At 41.5% G+C, this 17,526-nt stretch overlaps 1 protein-coding gene across 1 annotated transcript in view; it reads left to right on the forward strand.

Moving 5' to 3' along the window:
* Window positions 1-1,162: 1,162 nt before the first annotated feature.
* TET1 (tet methylcytosine dioxygenase 1) overlaps window positions 1,163-17,526 on the forward strand; it is a 132,823-nt gene continuing 116,459 nt past the window's right edge. The window contains exons 1-3 of the mRNA XM_044239650.1: window positions 1,163-1,205; window positions 1,624-1,765; window positions 2,381-4,410. Coding sequence (XP_044095585.1) covers window positions 2,503-4,410 — 1,908 coding nt within the window. The 5' untranslated portion in view covers window positions 1,163-1,205; window positions 1,624-1,765; window positions 2,381-2,502. The remainder of the gene's footprint in view (window positions 1,206-1,623; window positions 1,766-2,380; window positions 4,411-17,526) is intronic.

Consider the following 17,526-nt stretch of genomic DNA (forward strand, 5'->3'; position numbering starts at 1 on the left):
CTACCATTTCACAAAAGAAAGGACTTTTCTTTTTCTTTTTTATTTTTTTTTTAAACTTTATTTATTTATTTATTTGACAGAGAGAGATTACAAGTAGGCAGAGAGGCAGGTAGAGAGAGAAGGAGGAGGAAGCAGGTTCCCTGCCGAGCAGAGAGCCCGATGCGGGACTCTATCCCAAGACCCCGTGATCATGACCTGAGCCAAAGGCAGCGGCTTAACCCACTGAGCCACCCAGGCACCCAAAAGGACTTTTATTTTTAAAAGAAAGGGCATTTAAAAAAGGTTTTATGTATTTATTTATTATTTTAAAAAATTTATTTGAGAGAGAGAGAGAGTGTGTGCGCAAGAGAGAGAGAGAGAGAGAGCGAGCACGAACGGGGGCAGGGGCAGAGGCAGAGGTAAAGGAAGAAGCCAACTCCTCCGCTGAGTGTGGTGTCCTGGCAGGCCAGCTCCCGGTGGGGATGGGGGTGGGGGCCAGGGGGTGGGCCTTCATCCTAGGACTCTGGATCATGACCAGAGCTGAAATCAGAGGCTTAACTGACTGAGCTATCCAGGCGCCCCTATTTATTCGAGAGAGAGCCTGAGTGCGAATTGGGGGGAGGGGCAGAGGGAGAAGAGAGAGAATCCCAATAAGACTCTCCCTCAACTTGGAGCCAGTCGTGGGGCTCCATCCCCTGATCTAAGATCTTGGCCCAAGATGACCCCAGTGGAAACCAAGAGTGTGGGTTGCTCAACAGACTAAGCCATCCAGGAACGCCAAGAAGAGTTGTTTAAAATGAATAAATTCAACTTTATGAAAAACGTGATACTGCCTGTTTTTTTCTGATTTTGTCACAGACTGTTGCTCACTTGGTTGCAGACCAGTTTTTGGTAACTATCCTGTACCATGCTTACAAATCCAACAACTTGTCAACTGTTAAAGAATCCTCACTCATGGTAACACTCTTGATTCTGTGATCTTTAGGGAGTATATTGATACATCTTGTATGGTGAGCTTTATTCTTTTTTTTTTTTTTTAAACATTTTATTTATGTATTTGACAGACAGAAATCACAAGTAGGCAGAGAGGCAGTCAGAGAGAGAGAGCGAAGCAGGCTCCCCACGGAGCAGAGAGCCCGAAGTGGAGCTCGATCCCAGGACCCTGGAAATCATGACCTGAGCCTAAGGCAGAGGCTTTAACCCATTGAGCCACCCAGGCGCCCCTGGTGAGCTTTATTCTTGTTCATAGTTTGGTTTTATTCTGCATTAGGGTAAATAGTCTGAGGAGACCAAAGACAATTATAATGGCTCTTAATCCCCTTTCTTTCTTTCTTTTCTTTTTTTTTAATTTGACAGAGAAGAGAGAGAGAGGGCACAAGCAAGCAGAGAGGCAGGCAGAGAGACAGTGGGAAGCAGGCTCCCCAATGAGCAGAGAGCCTGATGCGGGGCTCGATCCCAGGACCCTGAGATCGTGACCTGAGCCAAAGGCAGAGGCCCAACCCACTGAGCCACTCAGGCGCCCCCGTAGTCCCCTTTCATTTTCTTCCTTTTTCTTGCTTACCCTTCAAATAATAGTTGCTTGCCTAGTATGATTTACTGTTCTAATGATCTCATTTTCTCTTTATTTCCAATTTCCTTGCCTAGGCATTCATCATGAGACTTTTGAGACCCTTGGTAGAAGGGATTTTAGAACCAGCAGTCTTTGGATTAAGTCGGGTGAAAGAGAAAAGAGGGACATCATTTCTGGGTGTGGGCAGTGCCCACCACAGTGCCTTCCTTATACATAGTAGGTACTCAACAGATAATTGTTGGACCCGTGAGTCTTTTTTGTAACCTAATCTGTCAATACTAACTCCTCAGATTTTATGCTATTTTTGTGTGCATGTGTAAAGCTCAGAATTTGTAGACTGTCCATTGGAATGTGGAATTAATATTATTGGATCTCCAAATAGAGTTTTTTGGATTATAATAAGGCTCTTCTTATGGTTTTACCAGTTTTACTGTCCAACACATGACATCTCTGCCTATGTGGTGATGTGCTGAACAAAGAGATTAAGAGATAATTTTTTTAAGGACCCAAAATTGTAAAGATTGGGATTTAATCTTTCAACTACATGTAACTACAACAGTTGTGGTTTCTAATACAGAATAACCCCCCTTGCTTACTCTGTGCATGGAACTTTATCAACTAAGTCAGTTGTCACAGTAATTAAAGGGGCTTTATTTGGGAATCCAGGTTTAAAGGATGCTTTAATATCTTTTGTGTTTATATTTTCTTTTGCAGTAAACCTTCTCAGTGCCCTAATTTTGATTAATAATTGTTAATAGATATTATATTTCAAATGGGAGAATACATAGGAAGAAGACTCACTCCCGTTTTTTTTTGTTGTTGTTATTTCAGACCAAAATCTTGTGCCAGTGAGCTCAGCCATGTTGCGTCCAGATTCTCCTCAGAAGTGAAACTTTCCAAAGGACCAATGACTCTGTTCCCTGTGCCCTTTCATTTTTTCCTACTCTGTAGCTATGTCTCGATCCCGCCATGCAAGACCTTCCAGATTAGTCAGGAGGGAAGATCTAAACAGAAAGAAAAGCAGCCAACTGAAGAAGCCATCTAAGGCAACCAACAAAAATGTGGCATCAGTCAAGACTGTGAGCCCTGGAAAATTAAAGCAGTTACAGTTAATTCAAGAAAGAGATGTTAAGAAAAAAATAGAGTCCAAACCACCTATGCCAGTCAGAAGCCTTCTGACAAGGGCTGGAGCAGCACGAATGAATTTGGATAGGACTGAGGTTCTTTTTCAGAACCCAGAATCCTTAACATGCAATGGGTTTACAATGGCTCTCCGAAGCACCTCTCTTAGCAGACGACTCTCCCAACCTCCAGTGATCATAGCCAAACCCAAAAAAGTTCCACCTCCGAAGAATTTAGAAAAGCAACATGAATGTGATTATAATGTAGTTACTGACATGGGAGTAAAACACTCAGAAAATGATCCTGTTTCAACGCAAGTCCCCCTAATTGCTTCTGATATAGAGAATCTAATTGGTGTACAAAATGCATCTTTATTTAAAGGTGAGAGCCAAGAGACAACCCAGTCTTGGTCCCAAAGGGTGGAGGGTTCCAAAGTAAATGTCTCCACTCAGAGTGATCCTGTAGTAGAGATTGTTTCTGGGTCATCAGAAGAGACACGTGGTGGCGAAGGACTATTCTCTAAAGAGACTTTGAATGATATCAATGATTCCCCTAGAATGTTCGCTCAGGACACTCTGTGTGCTCCTTTGCTCCAAAGAGCAGCCCTCAAGGTTACTTATGAAGGAAACTCCAGCATTCAGTTAGAAGATTTGGGGTCACGAGTAGAATCTCTTAAGCTGACTGATTCTTACCTGGATCCCATCAAAAGTGAACGTGATTGCTACCCCACCTCAAGCTTTAATAAGGTTGTACCTGAATTGGACCTTAGAAACTGTTTGTCCATTGGTGGGTCCATATATCCTACCTCATTAATAAAACTCCTCTTGGCGAGCTCAGAACAAGAAACCCTTGGTGCTAAACCGGATCATCAAGAGGTACTCAAAGCTACCCCAGATCAACCAGAAATTCTTAATACCACCCCTGTCATAGGACAGGCTTTTAGTGCTGTCCCACGTCAATGGGAAGTTCCTGGTGCTAACATTCATGGAGAGGCTCTGGATGAGACCCCAGACCCACCAGAGATGCCTGGTGCTATTCCAGTCCAAGGAGAGGTCTTTGGTGCTATCCTAGACCAACAAATCCTTGGAATGGGTGGTGGTACTGCCTCCGACCCACCTATCTTTCTTCCTGCTCCTCTAAACCCAATTGCTACCTATAATGCTCTCCCAGAATGGCCTGAGCCCCAGAGCACTGTTTCATATGGGCTTGAGGTCCAGGGCGCTGTGCAGATTTTGCCCTTGGGCTCTGGTCACACTCCTCAGGCATCATCAAACTCAGAGATAAGTTCGGTACCTCCAATAATGACTATTAGCAATATAGAAAATGAGAAGCAGGTTCATATAAGCTTTCTGCCAGCTGACACTCAGGGGGTCCCGTTAGCCCCTGAGCCAGGACTCTTCCATGCTTCCCAGGGCATTACCCAACCCTCCCAGGCTGGTCCCAGCCCTTTGGAAGGTGGGAGCTCCCAGATCGGCATGACCAGTGTGGCTGACACCAATACCACAGTGGTGTCCAGGCCAGTGTCACTCGCCAGTACCTCTTCTCCTTCCTATACAACTTTGCTACCTACTTTGGAAAAGAAGAAACGAAAGCGGTGTGGGGTCTGTGAGCCCTGCCAGCAGAAGACTAATTGTGGTGAATGTACTTACTGCAAGAACAGAAAGAACAGCCATCAGATCTGTAAGAAAAGGAAATGTGAGGAGCTGAAAAAGAAACCATCCATCATCGTGCCTTTGGAGGTGAGTAAATCCCCACAGGCTGGGAGATGCCTGTGGGGCTCCGTAGAGTGATCTGTGCAGACTAGGTGATTCAGTATTATGTCCTTTGCCTTTGGTAATATTTTTTTTTTTTAAAGATTTTATTTATTTATTTGACAGAGATCACAAGTAGGCAGAGAGGCAGGCGGGGCGGGGGGGAGCAGGCTCCCTGCTGAGCAGAGAGCCCGATGCAGGGCTGGATCCCAGGACCCTGGGATCATGACCTGAGCTGAAGGCAGAGGCTCTAACCACTGAGCCACCCAGGTGCCCCTTTTGGTAACATTTTATATTATCTCTAAGAATTTGTGGTTCTACCCAATGTATGTCTTGTCCAGTGAGCAATACCTTAGCTTATTTTTAGAATTTGTCTCAGAAAACTAGAACATAAAGTTTTTCCATTATGGGATTTGATGGAGACAGGGAAATGACATGAAATGTGATTTTGCAAAGATTTCTCCTATGCCTTATTTTGGCTAGTTGTGTGTTTTTTATGGAAGTTGCAGATTTATCTTAAATTTAAAATTAAGAGTGGAACAAATTAATTAACTCCCTTGCAGCTTGAGGAACCAGTGGAATTAAACTTCTATTCTTTTGAAACAATAAAACTGTCTGTATCCTTCATTTGGAAACATTGCCTTTGAAGGTGTAACAATAACAAAGCTTTCATCTTAACTTTTGGCAGATAATTTCCACCTGATTCACATCTCCCATGTGGTTGTTAGGATTATCAGAAGTTCAAAATGGTTTGTAAACTCCAAAGTGATACATTGGTTCTCATTATTACAGTTTATGAGCCTAAGGTACTGAAAATATTGGTTGGCTTAGACTTTAAAGGATTTTATGGAACTTGGTTAATACTTGATTTTCAGACCTTTAAAACACATGCCAACTATGGTGTTAATGATTTTTAGATCACTCATTTGAAGTTATGCTTATTTTGTGTCTGCTATAAATACAGGTATAGTAGGATAGGTTAATTTAAAAGTATTGTGAACTTGATATAGAATTCTTTTCTATTTCACTCTTAAATTATCTGTCCCCAAATGCTGACTTTCTACTGGACCCTTTGCAAATAAGGTCGGACATTTAACTGATCATGTATTAATGGACATTTGAGGCATTTCTAAAATATTCTGTCATTATAAACCTTACTGCAATGGATAATTTTTATTCAAGTCACTTCACATGTGTGGGAGTTGCCAGCAAATGGTTTATAAACATACATCTAAACCACTAGCAGCAATATCGTACAGTTCCATGTTTGTAGTATTGCCATATGGCATCATTGCTGCAAGTACTCACTTGATCTCTAATAGGTATAGTCCAGTTTGTTTTCTTTTTTCTAAACCTGCTCCTCTTTTTGCATAATGTATTTGACTTAACGACTGACCATCTACATGGTCACCCAAAATGGAAAATTCAGTCATCTTTGAGGCCTTCCTTTCACTTTTCTAGATTTCTTGCTCTATGAGATCGGAGTACTCCTACCTTTCCATTTTCTTGGCTACTTCTGTAGTTAATGCCTTTGTCTTTTATTGGGACAATTTTAGTGTTCTCTCTATTATCAGCAAGTATTTACTACACTTCTACTCCAGGTTGTGCACTGGGGATATAGTTGTGAGTGTCCCAGCTAAAAGAGAAGTCAGGATGTTGAACCTCTTAAGTGCAGTTCAAGTTTTCTTTCTAAAACCCTGATGATTCTCCTACTTAAATACATTTAGTGCTCTAGTCTGTGTGATGTATCTCACTCAAAACAAAACAAAACAGGGACGCCTGGGTGGCTCAGTTGGTTGGACGACTGCCTTCGGCTCAGGTCATGATCCTGGAGTCCCAGGATCAAGTCCCACATCGGACTCCCAGCTCCATGGGAAGTCTGCTTCTCCCTCTGACCACCTCGCTCATGTTCTCTCTCACTGTCTGTCTCTCAAATAAATAAATAAAATCTTAAGAAAAAAAGAAATTACAAAGTATCAATTTAAAACAAAACAAAACAGAAATAGAGAAGAGCTCTTTGTGCCTTCCAAGTATAGATGAAGCCTAGCTTCTTCTTCTTCTTCTTCTTCTTTTTTTTTTTTTTTAAGAGAGACAGCCAGAGGGAGAAAGATGAGAGGGGGTGAGGGAGGGTTGAGGGAGAGGGAGAGAGAGAATCTCAAGCAGACTCTCCGCTGAGCACGAAGCCCGATGTGGGGCTTGAGATCCCATGACCCTGAGATCATGATTTGAGCCAAAATCAAGAATGAGATACTGGGGCACCTGGGTGGCTTAGTTGATTGAGCTGCTGCCTTCTGCTTAGGTTGTAATCCTGGAGTCCTGGGATCGAGTCCTGCATCCGGCTCCCAACTCCATGGAGAGTCTGCTTCTCCCTCTGACCTTCTCCCCTCTCATGCTCTCTCTCACTCTCTCTCTGTCAAATAAATAAATAAAATATTAAACAAACAAACAAACATGTGAGATACTTAACCCGCTGAGCCACCCAGGTGCCCCCCAAAAGATTTACTTTTATCACTTACAAAGGTGATTCTGAAGAACGTATTTGGTTGTCCTTATACTGAACCCTGGCCCCAGATAGACCTAAAGTTCATGGAGAGGCATAGGAGAATACAGGGAACACTTCTCTGAGGGAAGTTCGTTCTGAGAGACCAAAGAACAGTTGTATACCCTTGTTACTGGTTTCTTTGCTTAATATTTATTAATAATATTGTTTATTTGTTTTTATTGCATTATGGTCTTCCCTTGTATGTTTATACCACAATACATTAATCCATTCTACTGTGGGTTTTTTTTTTAATTTTTAAAAGATTTTATTTATTCATATATCAGAGAGAGAGAGAGAGAGAGAGAGCCCATAATCAGGGAGAATGGCAGACAGAGGGAGAAGCAGGCTTGCTGCTGAGCAAGGAGCCTGATGCAGGACTCGATCTCAGGACCTTGAGATCATGACCTGAGCCAAAGGCAGACACTTACCTGACTGAGTCACCCAGGTGTCTCCAATCCATTCTACTGTTAATGTGCACATTGTCATAAATGTCTTTTGGTGAATATATGTGTGCATTCTAGTGAATAGATTTCTGGGAGTGGAATTGCTGGGTCACAGAATACGAATGTGTAGCTTTCATGGATATTATTCAGCAACTATGGTTGTTCATGTTAAGATTCTTCATCAGTATGTATGAGAGTTTCACTAGCTCCACATCCTTGTCCACACTTGGTATTTTCTGTCTTGTTTTACTTGAATTGTTTTGTTGGGTGTGTAGCGGCATCACTACATTGGACTCATGAAATTGAGCTACTTTGCTTCTTAGTCATTTAGATATTGTTTTTGTCTATTTTAAAATGTGTTTTTTTGCCTCTTCATTATTGCTTTATAAGAGTTCATTGCATTTTATTGATACAAATTCTTTGTTGAATATATGATTGTGTAGATCTTTATGTAAGCCGTGACAACTTTTCACTCACTTTATCCTGCCCTTTTTTTTTTTTTTTTAAAAGATTTATTTATTTATTTATTTGACAGACAGAGATCACAAGTAGGCAGAGAGGCAGGCGGGGGGAAGGGAAGCAGGCTCCCCACTGAGCAGAGAGCCCAATGTGGGACTCCATCCCAGGATCCTGGGATCATGACCCAAGCCCAAGGCAAAGGCCTTAACCCACTGAGCCACCCAGGCGCCCCTTTTCCTGCTTTTTAATGAATAGAAGATTTTAACTTTAATGTTCAATTTATCAATGCTTTCCTTTATGTCCTGGTTAAGAAAATTTTGTCTATTTCTTGCCCATTCCAAAGTCATGAAGATGTTTCTTGCTTCCTTCTTAAAAAGTTACTTTTTAAAAAAAAATTTTATTTTTTTTTAAAGATTTTATTTATTTATTTGACAGAGATCACAAGTAGGCAGAGAGACAGGCGGAGAGAGTGGGGGAAGCTCCCTGCTGAGCAGAGAGCCTGATGCTGGGTTCAATCCCAGGACCTTAAGATCATGATCTGAGCTGAAGGCAGAGGCTGAACCCACTGAAGCACCCAGGCGCCCTTAAAAAGTTACTTTTTTAAGCTTTTCACATTTAGGTGTAAACTATATCTGGAATTGACTTCTTTGTGTAGTGTGAGGAGTCAAGAGTGATTCTTTTTCGTATGTATCTCTAATTGACTGGCACCATTAGTGAAATGACCATCCTTTCCCTGTTACTACAGTCTTGTTTTTGTCATAAATCAGGTGATTGCTTAGTTCTGAGTCTATTTCTAGACTCTGTTTCGTTGGTCTTTTTGTCTATCATTATGTCTAAACTCATCAGTAGGCTTTATAATTGTAACAATTATACTGGTAGTGTAAGTCCTTCAGCTTTGTTCTTCAGTACTGATTTGGGCTATTTCTATTGTTGTTCTTTACATTTTCATTAACATTTTGAATCAGCTTGTAAATTTCCACCAGAAACTCTGCTGGGATTTTATTGTGATTATGTTGAACCTATACATGAATTTGGAAAGACTGACATTTTTACAATATTGAATCTTGTAGCTCATCTTTATATCTATTTTTTAAAAGATTTTATTTATTTATTTGACAGACGGAAATCACAAGTAGTCAGAGAGGCAAGTAGAGAGAGGGGGGAAGCAGGGGGAAGAGAGCCTGATGTGGGGCTCATGAGATCATGACCTGAGCCGAAGGCAGAGGCTTTAACCTCTGAGAACCCAGGTGCCCTCATCTTTATATCTTTATATATATATAATTTAATTTCTTTTAGTAATATTTTGTAGTTTCCAATAAAGAGTTATTTCATTTGTTTTATATCTAGGTATTTGATATTTTTACTCCTAGGTGTGTATTTGATAGTTTTTTTTTTTTAAATATTTTATTTATTTATTTATTTATTAAAAGATTTTATTTATTTTTATTTGACAGATAGAGATCACAAGTAGGCAGAGAGGCAGGCAGAGAGAGAGGGAGGAGGAAGCAGGCTCCCCGCTGAGCAGAGAGCCTGATGCGGGCTCCATCCCTGGACCCTGGGATCATGACCTGAGCCGAAGGCAGAGGCTCTAACCCACTGAGCCACCCAGGCACCCCTATATTTTATTTATTTATTTGACAGAGATCACAAGTAGGTAGAGAGGCAGGCAGAGAGAGGGGGGAAGCAGACTCCCTGTTGAGCAGAGAGACTGACTCGGGGCTTGATCCCAGGATCCTGGGATCATGACCTGAGCTGAAGGCAAAGGTTTTAACCCAGTGAGCCTCTCAGGTAGCCCTGATAGTTTTTTAAAATATTTATTTGTTGTTAGTATTAATGATTGAAGTCCACACGCTAGATTACTAAGAATACTGCTAAATATATTTCATGTATTTTTATGTTCCTTATATAAGAGTTATTTTACTTATTGAGAGTTGGAGTGAGAAATAGAAAATACATTTATAATTTTAAAATATTAATATTTTTGTTATCGCTTATGTTAAACAAGTGTACACTTTAAAAACAGAATTGTAAGGGGCACCTGGGTGGCTCAATGGGTTAAGCCTCTGCCTTCAGCTCAGGTCATGATTACAGGGTCCTGGGATGGAGCCCCCCCATCACAATGGGCTCTCTGCTCAGCAGGGAGCCTGCCTTCCCCTCTCTCTCGGCCTGCTGTTCTGCCTACTTGTGATCTCTCTTTCTGTCAAACAAATAAATAAAAATCTTCAATAAAAATAATAAAAACAGGGGAGCCTGGGTGGCTCAGTGGGTTAAAGCCTCTACCTTCAGCTCAGGTCATGATCCCAGGGTCCAGGGATTGAGCCCTGCATCCGGCTCTCTGCTCAGTGGGGAACCTGCTTTCCCCTTCCCCTCCCCTCCCCCCGCACCTGCCTCTCTGCCTACTTGTGATCTCTGTTTGTCAAAAAAAAAAAAAGATAAAAAAAATAATAAAAACAAAATAGTTAGAATTCTTTTTCTAAAATATACTTAGCATATGCCATTTCTCACAAGGTTAACTACTGATGTCTGAGATAAGTAACAACAATTTTTTACTTACCTTTTTTGGTTATAGATTACATTTTCATCTTCCACAAAACCATAATTTTTTTATTTGTATAAAAAGGTGGTTAGATAGTATTCCCAGAGATATCTTTCAGCCAAGAGATAAAATGGAATTTTTCTGCCAAGTGTAGTTCAGCTTACTTTCTCTATATTCAAAAATATAGATAATTAAAGCCACTAACTTTATAACTCATAGGCATCTAGGAATTTGCTCTTGGCTAGGTATACTTCAAATGTATTTGTAACTTAGCATTGTAAGACATATTTTAAGTCATATAGGATTGTTTTTTTATTTACTGTATAATGTTAGAAGTGGGGGAAAAAAAGGAAGGGGTGCCTTTTAGAGACAGAGAGTATGTGATCAGGCTACATTGGCTAGTAATTTTTATTTTCTATATATATTTTTAAAGATTTTATTTATTTATTTGACAGACAGAGGTTACAAGTGGGCAGAGAAGCAGACAGAGAGAAAGGAGGAAGCGGGCTCCCTGCTGAGCAGACAGCCCGATGTGGGGCTCAGTCCCAGGTCCCAGGACCCTGCCGAAGGCAGAGGCTTTAACCCACTGAGCCACCCAGGCGCCCCTGGCTAGTAATTTTTAGTGTGTGTAAAAAGAAAAGTAAATAAAACACAGTTTGTAGATATGTTTCTGAAGGCAGAGTATTGAATTATATATCTGTAGCTTGATGATTTGGGTATAGTACATCACACATTTAATAAATCAGTAAATCAGCAGTTGGTAAGTTGGTTGCTAAAGTGAAAAAAATCTCTTATATTTACTCTAGTTAATAAGCTTTTCCCGAAATATAGAAGATATTATATGATGATATCATTATTATTATTTTGCCTTTTAAAATCATATTTATTTATTAGAGAGAGAGCTTGTGCATGTGACTGCCTGTGGGGGCGGGGGGAGGTGAAAAGGATGGGGTGGGGGGGAGGGGCCTAGGGAGAGGGAGAGAGAGAATCCCAAGCAGTCCCCTCACTCAGTGCATGAGCCTGACCCTGGGCTTAATCTCATGACCCTGAGATCATGACCTGAGTTGAAACCAAGAGTCGGACACTTAACCAACCGAGCCACCAAGGCACCCTATTTTTTTTCAAGATTGTATTTTTAGGTAATCCTATACCCAGTGTGGGGCTCAAGCTTACAACCCTGAGATCAAGAGTGACATGCTTGGGGCGCCTGGGTGGCTCAGTGGGTTAAGCCGCTGCCTTCGGCTCAGGTCATGATCTCATGGTCCTGGGATCGAGCCCTGCATCGGGCTCTCTGCTCAGCAGGGAGCCTGTTTCCCTCTCTCTCTCTCTCTGCCTGCCTCTCCATCTACTTGTGATTTCTCTCTGTCAAATAAATAAATAAAATCTTTAAAAAACAAAAAAAGACTGACATGCTTTACAGACCGAGCCAGCCAGGCCACCCCTGTTTGGTTAGAGTGAACAGCAGTGCAGTAGAAAACACTGTAAAATGTGCTATTTGTTACCATGCTGTCTTCTGAGCTAATGCAAATTTTACCTGGGAAAATAGTATCTCCAAAGGTTGTGCTTGAAAAACTAAAAGTTGAGTAGTAGTGTATGAATCAAACTGAACTACTGACTCTTCACTGGTTTATGAATAGTGTGGTAAGAGCCTAGTTCCGGAGATACCATTTCAGAATTGGTTGACATACTTGTTTTTATTTTATTTGATCCATTTTATTTTATTTTTTAAAATATTTTAAAAGATTTATTTATTTATTTATTTGGCATAGAGAGAGAGGTCACAAGTAGGCAGAGAGGCAGGCAGAGAGAGGGAAGCAGGCTCCCTGCTGAGCAGAAAGACCGATGTGGGGTTCGATCCCAGGACCCTGAGATCATGACCTGGGCTGAAGGTAGAGGCTTAACCCACAGAGCCACCCAGGCGCCCCTATTTAATCCATTTTAGTGGGAGTGGGGTGGGATAAGCCTCTCCTGGAGACTGCTTTTTTTAAACTTTTTTTTTAATTTTAATTTTTTCGTTTATTTTTAAGATTTTTATTTACAGAAAGAGTGCATGTGAGAGCACTTGTGCATGCACAGGTGGGGACAGAGAGGAAAGGATAGGGACCAGCGGACTCCACACTGAACACGGAACCGACTCGAGGCTCAATCCCATGACCCCGAGATCATCACCTGAACTGAAATCAATTGTCAGACATTAACCGACTAAGTCACCCAAGCATCCCTGACCACTGCTTTTTTAGTGTTTCGAAACAGTCAGATCTCATTGTGGTTTATGTTGTGTATGTCATATGGAACAAATTTTTGCTACCGACTCTAGCAATTGAGGGCAGATGTTCTATGTCCTCAAATAATGCCTTTAAGGAATCTCTTTGAATCAGTACAGAGGCTTCAGTAGAATACCTCACCACACACTTGACCATAGGGGAAAAAACTCTATGATGTCTGAGATCCTGGCATGTGTAAACCACAAGTATGTCAACAAAACCATGCTGACTTTGATTGGTTCTGACCTGTGGGTGTTAATTTCTGGAATCTTGTCAATACGGTTCAAATTTTATCTTGACACTTTGTGTACATCATCTTATCCAAAAGGGAAAATGTGTGAAAACTGCTTAACACCTTCATCTAGTGTCAGTGTAATCCAGATTATACTGTTATATAATGGTGAACACCGTAGTGTGGTACCTGTTTACTTTGCCATAGAACTTAACTTCACATCATTTTGTTGGTCAAACTCTGTGGGGTTGTTTGTTTGTTATTGTTTTTGTTTTTTATTACAGTGTAGTATTTTTAAGAGCTGGTGGTTTCAAAGCTTCAATATTCGTTCTTTTTATAAAGTAGCCAGTCATTGTTGCGCTGTGATGGATGTACTGGGAAGGAGAGAAGGCGAGATCTTACCTTTTGCGTTATCATACTAAAATAAGATACAGCTAGCAAATGAATCAAACGAATCAAACCAATTCAGGTCATTACTTTGATAATGAGATTCAGTGCTCGAATCATGAGTGTCCAGAAAGTCTTGGCTAATTGTCTTTAGTTCTTCACGTCTGCTATGAAAGAAACAAAATAAAATCTTGCTCTTTTCCGATTTAATTATTTTTCATTAATATTGAGTCACAGGGGCACCTGGGTGACTCAGTCAGAAGAGCAGGCAACTCTTGATCTTAGGATTGTGAGTTCAAGCCCTGTGTTTGATGTACAGATTACTTAAAAAGAAAAGTAATAAAAAAATGTACCAAGTCACAGTTTTTTGTTTTTGGGGTTTTTGTTTTTTGTTTTTTTGATAGATAGGGATCACAAGCAGGCAGAGAGGCAGGCAGAGAGAGGAAGGGAAGCAGGCTCCTCGCTGAGAGAGAGCCAGATGTGGGGCTTGATCCCAGGACCCTGGGATCATGACCTGAGTGGAAGGCAGAGGCTTTAACCCACTGAGCCACTCAGGTACCCCCGAGTCAGTTTTTAATTTTATTTTTGGGGGGGAAGAGGCAGAGGGAGAGGGAGAGAGAGTCCTTTTATTTAAAAAAAAAAATTTTTTTTATTTATTTATAAAAGATTTTATTTATTTATTTGACAGACAGAGATTTCAAGTAGACAGAGGCAGGCAGAGAGAGGAAGGGAAGCAGGCTCCTCGCCGAGCAGAGAGCTTGATGTGGGGCTGGATCCAGGACCCTGGGATCATGACCTGAGCCGAAGGCAGAGGCTTTAACCCACTGAGCCACTCAGGTACCCCCGAGTCAGTTTTTAATTTTATTTTTGGGGGGGAAGAGGCAGAGGGAGAGGGAGAGAGAGTCCTTTTATTTAAAAAAAAAATTTTTTTTTATTTATTTATAAAAGATTTTATTTATTTATTTGACAGACAGAGATTTCAAGTAGACAGAGGCAGGCAGAGAGAGGAAGGGAAGCAGGCTCCTCGCCGAGCAGAGAGCTTGATGTGGGGCTGGATCCAGGACCCTGGGATCATGACCTGAGCCGAAGGCAGAGGCTTTAACCCACTGAGCCATCCAGGCGCCCCTTTATTTATTTATCTTAGAGAGGGAGAGCGGTAGCACACGAGCTGCCTGAGGTTGGGAGGGAGAGTGAGAATCAACAAGTAGACTTCCGGCTGAGCGCAGAGCCTGACCTAGGGTTCAGTCTCATGACCCGGACCGAGATCGTTACCTGAACTGAAACCAAGAGCCCTGTGCTCAACCTACTGAACCACCTCAGTATCCTAGAGAGAGGGAATCCTCCACACCGAGGGTGGAGCTCAACATGTTCCATCTCAACCCTGAGATCCTGACCTGAGCCAAAATTGAGTTGGACACTTTACCCAGCTGAACGGCCCAAGGTGCTCCTAAGTCACAGTTTTTTTTGTTTTGTTTTGTTTTTTAAGATTTTTATTTATTTATTTGAGAGAGATTTATTGAGAGAGAACACAAGCAGGCAGAGAGGCAGGCAGAGAGAGAGGAGGAAGCAGGCTCCCTGCTGAGCAGAGAGCCCGATGCGGGGCTCGATCCCAGGACTCCGAGTTCATGACCCGAGCCGAAGGCAGCAGCTTAACCCGCTGAGCCACCCAGGCACCCCCTAAGTCACAGTTTTTTTTTTTTTTTTTAAATATTTTATTTATTTATTTGACAGACAGAGATCACAGGTAAGCAGAGAGGCTGGCAGAGAGAGAGAGAGAGAGAGAGAGAGAAGCAGGCTCCCTGCTGAGCAGAGAGCCCGATGTGGGACTGGATCCCAGGACCCTGAGATCATGACCTGAGCCGAAGGCAGCGGCTTAACCCACTGAGCTACCCAGGCGCCCCTAAGTCACAGTTTTTAAAAGAAAGTCATAGTGTTCTCCTAGAGAAAGAATAGTGATTAGAAGTGAGATGTTTGTTTATTTGTTTGCTTATTTATTTATTATTTTTTAGAAACGAGATGTTTAAATTACTTTAAAGCCCAAGCCTGGGATTTAGGAGGTACTGGCACTTAAAAGGTGCTCAGTAAATGTTTGGTGAACAAATGATTCAGTAATGAATAAATGAAATCTTATAGAAAATGGTAAGATTGCCAGGGCGCCTGGGTGGCTCAGTGGATTAGGCCGCTGCCTTCGGCTCAGGTCATGATCTCAGTGTCCTGGGATCGAGCCCCGCATCGGGCCCTCTGCTCAGCGGGGAGCCTGCTTCCCCCTCTGTCTCTGCCTGCCTCTCTGCCTACTTGTGATCTCTCTGTCAAATAAAATAAATAAAATCCTTAAAAAAAAAAAAAAGGTAAGATTTCCACATTTCTCACATACCAATGTATCTTATTTTTTAATTTTATTTATTTATTTTAGTTTTTAAAAAATACTTTTTTAAAAAAAGATTATTTATTTATTTATTTGACAGACAGAGATCATAAGTAGGCAGAGAGGCAGACAGAGAGAGGAGGAAGCAGGCTCCCTGCTGAGCACAGAGCCTGATGCGGGTCTCGATCCCAAGACCCTGGGATCATGACCTGAGCCGAAGGCAGAGGCTTTAACCCACTGAGCCACCCAGGAGCCCCCCAAATACTTTATTTTTATGTGAGAGAGAGAGAGGGCGAGAGAGAGTGTGAGCAGGGGGAGGGAGAGGGTCATTGAGAGAAACAGGCTCCCTGCTAAGCAGGGAGCAACGTTAGCAAAGCAGGGAGAAACCAACTGAGCCACCTGGGTGCCCTTGATTTTATTTTTTTAAGATTTTTAAATTTCATTTTATTTTATTTTATTTTATTTTTTTTAAGATTTTATTTATTTATTTGACAGAGAGAAATCACAAGTAGATGGAGAGGCAGGCAGAGAGAGAGAGAGAGGGAAGCAGGCTCCCTGCTGAGCAGAGAGCCCGATGCGGGACTCGATCCCAGGACCCTGAGATCATGACCTGAGCCGAAGGCAGTGGCTTAACCCACTGAGCCACCCAGGCGCCCTTCATTTTATTTTTTAAAAAATATTTTATTTACTTACTTGACAGAGAGAGACACAGGGAGAGAGGGAACACAAGCAGGGGGAGTTGGAGAGTGAGAAGAAGGTTCCCTGCTGAGCAGGCAGCCCCATATGGGGCTTCATCCCAGGACCCCGGGATCATGAACCAAAGCCAGACACTTAACAACTGAGCCACCCAGGATCCCCTTAAAGATTTTATTTTTAAGTAATCTTTGTACCCAATGTGGGGCTAGGTCTTAAAATCACGAGATCAAGAGTCCCAAGCTCTATCAGCCCAGCTAATCAGGTGCGCTCAGTGTAGCTTTTCAAAAAGCATACTGTGGGGGCGACTGGGTGGCTCAGTGGGTTAAGCCTCTGCCTTCGGCTCAGGTCTTGATCTCAGGGTCCTGGGATCAAGCCCCGCATCAGGCTCTTTGCTCAGCAGGGAGTCCCCCCCCCCCCCCGCCTGCTTCTCTGCCTACTTGTGATCTCTGTCTGTCAAATAAATAAATAAAATCTTTAAAAAGAAAAAGCATACTGCAAATCATCATTATATCCTATATGTACTTAATATATCATCTTCACAGCTAGTACCCCAGAGCATTGTTGTTGTTGTTTTTTCTATGAATGTCATTTTCAAGTACCAAAGATTAGGATCATGGGATATCCATAACAGAAATTCAAGAGGACTTTAAAAAAAGGTTGTTAGGAATGAAGACAGTGCTTTTTAAAATATGTGTTAAAAAGCTTCTACTTATGTTGGTTAAAGTTACTGGCATTTGCACTTGAGGTTGTGACTGATACCATGATGTGAAGTTTGGACAGCTCACAATCATGTAATTTTCTAATTGTAAATGGAAAAATAATTCTAGAAGGATACCTACCAAACAAAACTGTTGGAAGTGTTTACCTCTAAGGATAGGTTTTTTTTTTGGAGGAGAAAGGGCATATTAAGTAATAACATGATTTAAAATTTTTACTAAAATTTTTTTACATGGTTTCAATTTTTTTATTATGAGCTTATGTTACTTTAAAAAATAATACAGCATACTAAGTCAAAGTTACATAATTTCCATTTAGAAAGTTTAGGAGCAGGAGAAAAAATAAACTATAATTCTACTACTTAGAGGCAACCATCATGGGTATATTAGCATATTTGCTTCCAGTATTTTTTCTGCATTTGAGAAATAACATAGTTGAAGTCAAATGGGGTAAATGTGTTTCT

Source organism: Neovison vison, chromosome 2 (assembly GCF_020171115.1).
Source record: "Neovison vison isolate M4711 chromosome 2, ASM_NN_V1, whole genome shotgun sequence".
NCBI classification, from domain to species: domain Eukaryota; kingdom Metazoa; phylum Chordata; class Mammalia; order Carnivora; family Mustelidae; genus Neogale; species Neogale vison.